The sequence below is a fragment of the Chaetura pelagica genome, unplaced genomic scaffold (assembly GCF_000747805.2).
Source record: "Chaetura pelagica isolate M959 unplaced genomic scaffold, ChaPel_1.0 scaffold72, whole genome shotgun sequence".
Classification (NCBI taxonomy): Eukaryota; Metazoa; Chordata; class Aves; order Apodiformes; family Apodidae; genus Chaetura; species Chaetura pelagica.
The window spans coordinates 765,276-769,414 of NW_009952560.1; the positions used below are offsets into that span (position 1 = coordinate 765,276).

The following is a 4,139-nucleotide window of genomic DNA, read 5'->3' on the forward strand; positions in this document are numbered from 1 at the left end:
CCCAGTGGGTGTCCTAATGGTGGCCTTGGCACCCCACAAGCCCTGGTCCCACCAGCCCCTGCTCCTGGAAGCAGAACAGAGCTGTTCTGGGGTGGCCATGTTAGCAGTCAGGGAAGGGCATACGCTTGAGGGATCTTGTGTCCTTCTAAAACAGGTTTCAGAATAATAATAATGAGTTTCCATCATGGGAAGAATCAAATACCAGGTGTTTTTTCCCCCCACTGGGAGAGATTAACCCTTGGTTTCCCCATCCCCCCCGCAGTGAGGACCCATGGCGGGCGGCGAAGATGATCAAGGGGTACATGCAGCAGCACAACATCCCCCAGCGGGAGGTGGTGGATGTCACCGGTCTCAACCAGTCTCACCTCTCCCAGCACCTCAACAAGGGCACCCCCATGAAGACGCAGAAGCGAGCCGCCCTCTACACGTGGTACGTCCGCAAGCAGCGGGAGATCCTCCGCCGTAAGTACCCGGCACCCTGGAGGGCTGGTGGGGGGCAGAGGGGGGGTCCCTGCATCCCCGTCCTGCCCGCTTGGTTTCCCCACCCCCCCCGCAGTGAGGACCCATGGCGGGCGGCGAAGATGATCAAGGGGTACATGCAGCAGCACAACATCCCCCAGCGGGAGGTGGTGGATGTCACCGGTCTCAACCAGTCTCACCTCTCCCAGCACCTCAACAAGGGCACCCCCATGAAGACGCAGAAACGAGCCGCCCTCTACACGTGGTACGTCCGCAAGCAGCGGGAGATCCTCCGCCGTAAGTACCCGGCACCCTGGAGGGCTGGTGGGGGGCAGAGGAGGGGTCCCTGCATCCCCGTCCTGCCCGCCAGCACCCAGCACAGCCAGAGCTGGGTGAGGAGCAGCCTCATGCCCTCTTCCCTAGCTAGAGCTCCCAACTTCAGATCCCCCCTGGCTTTGCCCCCAGACCCAGGCTGCCCAGCATCTCCCCCAAAAGATTTTTACAAGTAAAATGAATTTGAGGTGTAGGAAAATGGGGCAAGAGCCCCTCTTGGTCACAGTGTGAGCTCCGCCGAGCCCACCCACGCAGCTGGATATTGCTGTACGTTTCTGTTCCTTAGAGGTGGGAAAGCTATTCATAATGACACAGCATTAGGTGTCTTTCCCACCTCTGCCCCCTTTTCCCCTCTGTTTCTTGAGGCTGCTGATTTTCTGCAACTACTTGCAAAAAAAGTAAAGAGTGAGAAAAGACAAAATGAGCTGTAAACAGCTCCTGTCTGTAGCGCGGGCTTGGGCAGCCCGTGGTATTTAAAATGCAGATGATTTTGACCAAGTGCACAGACTCTTGCTTTTGTGCACCTCTCCCACTGTCCCCTGCCCTGGGTCTGTCCAGGATGTCTCAAAGCAGCCCCGTTTTTGGCTGAGCTGCAAGTTGGGGCACTGACAGCCCCCTTGAAAGGGCTCTGCCTCCATCCTCCTAAATGATGGAATATCCAGCTGAGGGGAAGCGCAGAGAAGGGTTTAGCACCAAATACCATTGCTTTGAAAACACACCTTGAGACACTAGAGCAAACGGAGCCTCCTCCAGCCTTGCCCTGCGTTTCTCCCCTCATCACAGGGGGAAAAGCCATTGTGAAAGGTGGGAGAATTCCCCTGCAAAACTGAGAATAATAAAACCCTCCCATTCATCTGCCTTTACTGCAGCGGGGAAGGTCACCTCTGGGGCTGGTGTCCCACGGGACAGGAGCAGGAGCCAGAGGGGAGCTCTGGGCGAGCAGGGAGGGGACATCCCTTCAGGGGGCTTTGCAGCCCTCCTGCCTGGCTCCAAGCTTCCAAAAAATCCTCCTGGAACACCGGCAGAGAGCCGAGCCATGAATATGCATGCCCTGAGCGTGCCTCCCCATTAAACACCCATCCCGGAGGGGTGGTAATGACTCCCTGGCCCCTTCCCCCGGGGTGGGTGGCAGGGAGCTGCTGCGGGAGGGGACACGGGATGGTGACTCCGAGCAGCGGCTACAGGCCAGCTCACGTCTGCTCCTTTCTCTTTTCAGAGTTCAACCAGACAGTCCAGGGTTGTGGAAATATGACAGACAAAAGCAGTCAGGATCAGCTGCTGTTTCTCTTTCCAGAGTTCAATCAGCAGAACCAAGGGGCTGCCCAGCTCGACGACGCCTGCTCCGAAACCCCCAGCAAGAAGATGCGTCGCAATCGGTTCAAGTGGGGGCCGGCCTCCCAGCAAATCTTGTACCAAGCCTACGACCGCCAAAAGAACCCCAGCAAGGAGGAGCGTGAGGCTCTGGTGGAGGAATGCAACAGGTAAGGGCTGCCCTGTGCTGCCCTTCCTTCCAAAAACCACACAGTGCCAAGCTCCCGCTTGCAGTACTGGCTTCTGGCATGGCTTTGCTGAGCTGCTTGGCCTCTTTTTGTCTCTTTTTTGCCCATTTGGGCAGCAGCTGGGGCCAAGCAAGCTGCGAGGCAGGGCAGGGATGGCATGGGGATGCTGCAAGGATACCACTGGGATGCTACAAAAATGCCACAGGGATGATGCAGGGATACCCTGGGGATATCACAGCATTACAGCAATGTCAGAGGAAGGGGGGATGGCTTTTATGGCATAGATGTAGTCGGAAAGAGCAGGCAGGCTTGTAGGAAGGGCTTAAAAACCCCTGAATTCACACATCCTCCCAAGCTCCCCTGCCCGGGGTGCTGGTGGAGGCCTCCCCAGCAGCACCCTTGTTCCAACGTGTCCCCTTGCACACGCAGGGCTGAGTGTCTGCAGCGAGGGGTGTCTCCCTCCAAGGCACACGGGCTTGGCTCCAACCTGGTGACAGAGGTCCGTGTCTACAACTGGTTCGCCAACCGGCGGAAGGAGGAGGCTTTCCGCCAGAAGTTGGCCATGGATGCCTACAGCTCGGGCCAGCCCCCACACAGCATGAACCTGCTGCTCTCCCACGGCTCCCCCCACCACAACCAGCCCAGCACATCACCTCCCACCAAAATGCCAGGTAAGCCCTCGGCCAGGATTCTTGGGTGGAGGTGAGGAGGAATTGCAGTGCTGGCTTTGGCTTCTGCTGGGGAAAAGGGTGCTGAGGCCTTCGGGGGGTGGGACATGGGTCACCCTGGTCCCAGCCACAGCAAGGGGTAGTGGAGAGGAGCAAGCTCTGTTGCTATGGTGTTATGTTCAGGTGAGCCATGAGGAGGGGGCTGGATTTCCAGCTTGCCAGGGATAAACCAGCATTGGTTTAGTTGGGTGAATTCAACTGAGTAGCGGTGCAGGCTGGGCTGGGGAAGGCTGTATGTGGGCAGCTCTGTGCCTGACATATCCATGCTGGGGCCTTGGGGTACAGCCCACTGGTGAACACTGGTTTAGGGTTGGGGGATGCACAGGCAACGCTACAAAGATGTGGCCATGTGTCCTGGTCTTGCTGCAGGGCTGGGGCAGGACCAGGCTGGGGGCTTGGTGCTGCACCATCCCTTTGCAGGAGCAGAAGTAGGTGGATGAAGGAAGGGTGGTGCAGGGCTCATCCCATCTTCTGCCTCACCCCACCATGGTCCATCCTTTTGTGCATGGTGAGGGGCTGGCTGGGGAGAGCAGACCTGCCAAAAACAGCCTGGGGCTTTCAACAGGAGATAACGCCACTGGGGAGGGTGCTGGAGGCTAATCAGGGCAGGTGTGGGGTGGGAGGACAATCCCCATTGTCCCCCTCCAGCCAATGCCACCAGCCCTCAGCACTCAGGAGTGGGTGCTTGATGGGGGGGTAGAATTCAGTGGGGGGGCTGCACCCCAACTGCCCCATGTCCCCCCTCAGCCACGGCACCCGGCTGGGGAGGCTAAAACCAGCCACCTCTTGGAAATGACCCTGCCTGGCTCGTTACACACACCCAGCTCGTTACAAAGGCAAATTAAAAGAAACCCGTGTGGCGGAGAGTCCCTGCGGGAAGGGCAAGGTGCCTGGGGAGAGGAGGCTGAGAACAGGGCCAGGCCACAGCCCGAGGCCGGTCCTTGGGCGTTAGCAAGTGGGGGCAGCCCCCAAAGCGGTACCTGGGGGATACACCAGCCCCAGGTGGGTACCCAGCATCCCGCCCAGCTCCCCCCGTGGTGGGGACGAGAAGCCTCCCAGCCAGGTCCCAAGTCCTGCTCTCCCCGTCGGGCCAGCCCACGGTGACCAAAATGTGACCCTG

The 4,139-nt window shown here is 58.9% G+C and overlaps 1 protein-coding gene across 1 annotated transcript in view; it reads left to right on the plus strand.

Moving 5' to 3' along the window:
- The first annotated feature begins 581 nt into the window (after positions 1-581).
- The window catches only part of HNF1B (HNF1 homeobox B), a 17,285-nt gene continuing 13,727 nt past the window's right edge, over positions 582-4,139 (plus strand). Inside the window, exons 1-3 of the mRNA XM_010009039.1 lie at positions 582-756; positions 2,009-2,273; positions 2,721-2,962. Coding sequence (XP_010007341.1) covers positions 582-756; positions 2,009-2,273; positions 2,721-2,962 — 682 coding nt within the window. The remainder of the gene's footprint in view (positions 757-2,008; positions 2,274-2,720; positions 2,963-4,139) is intronic.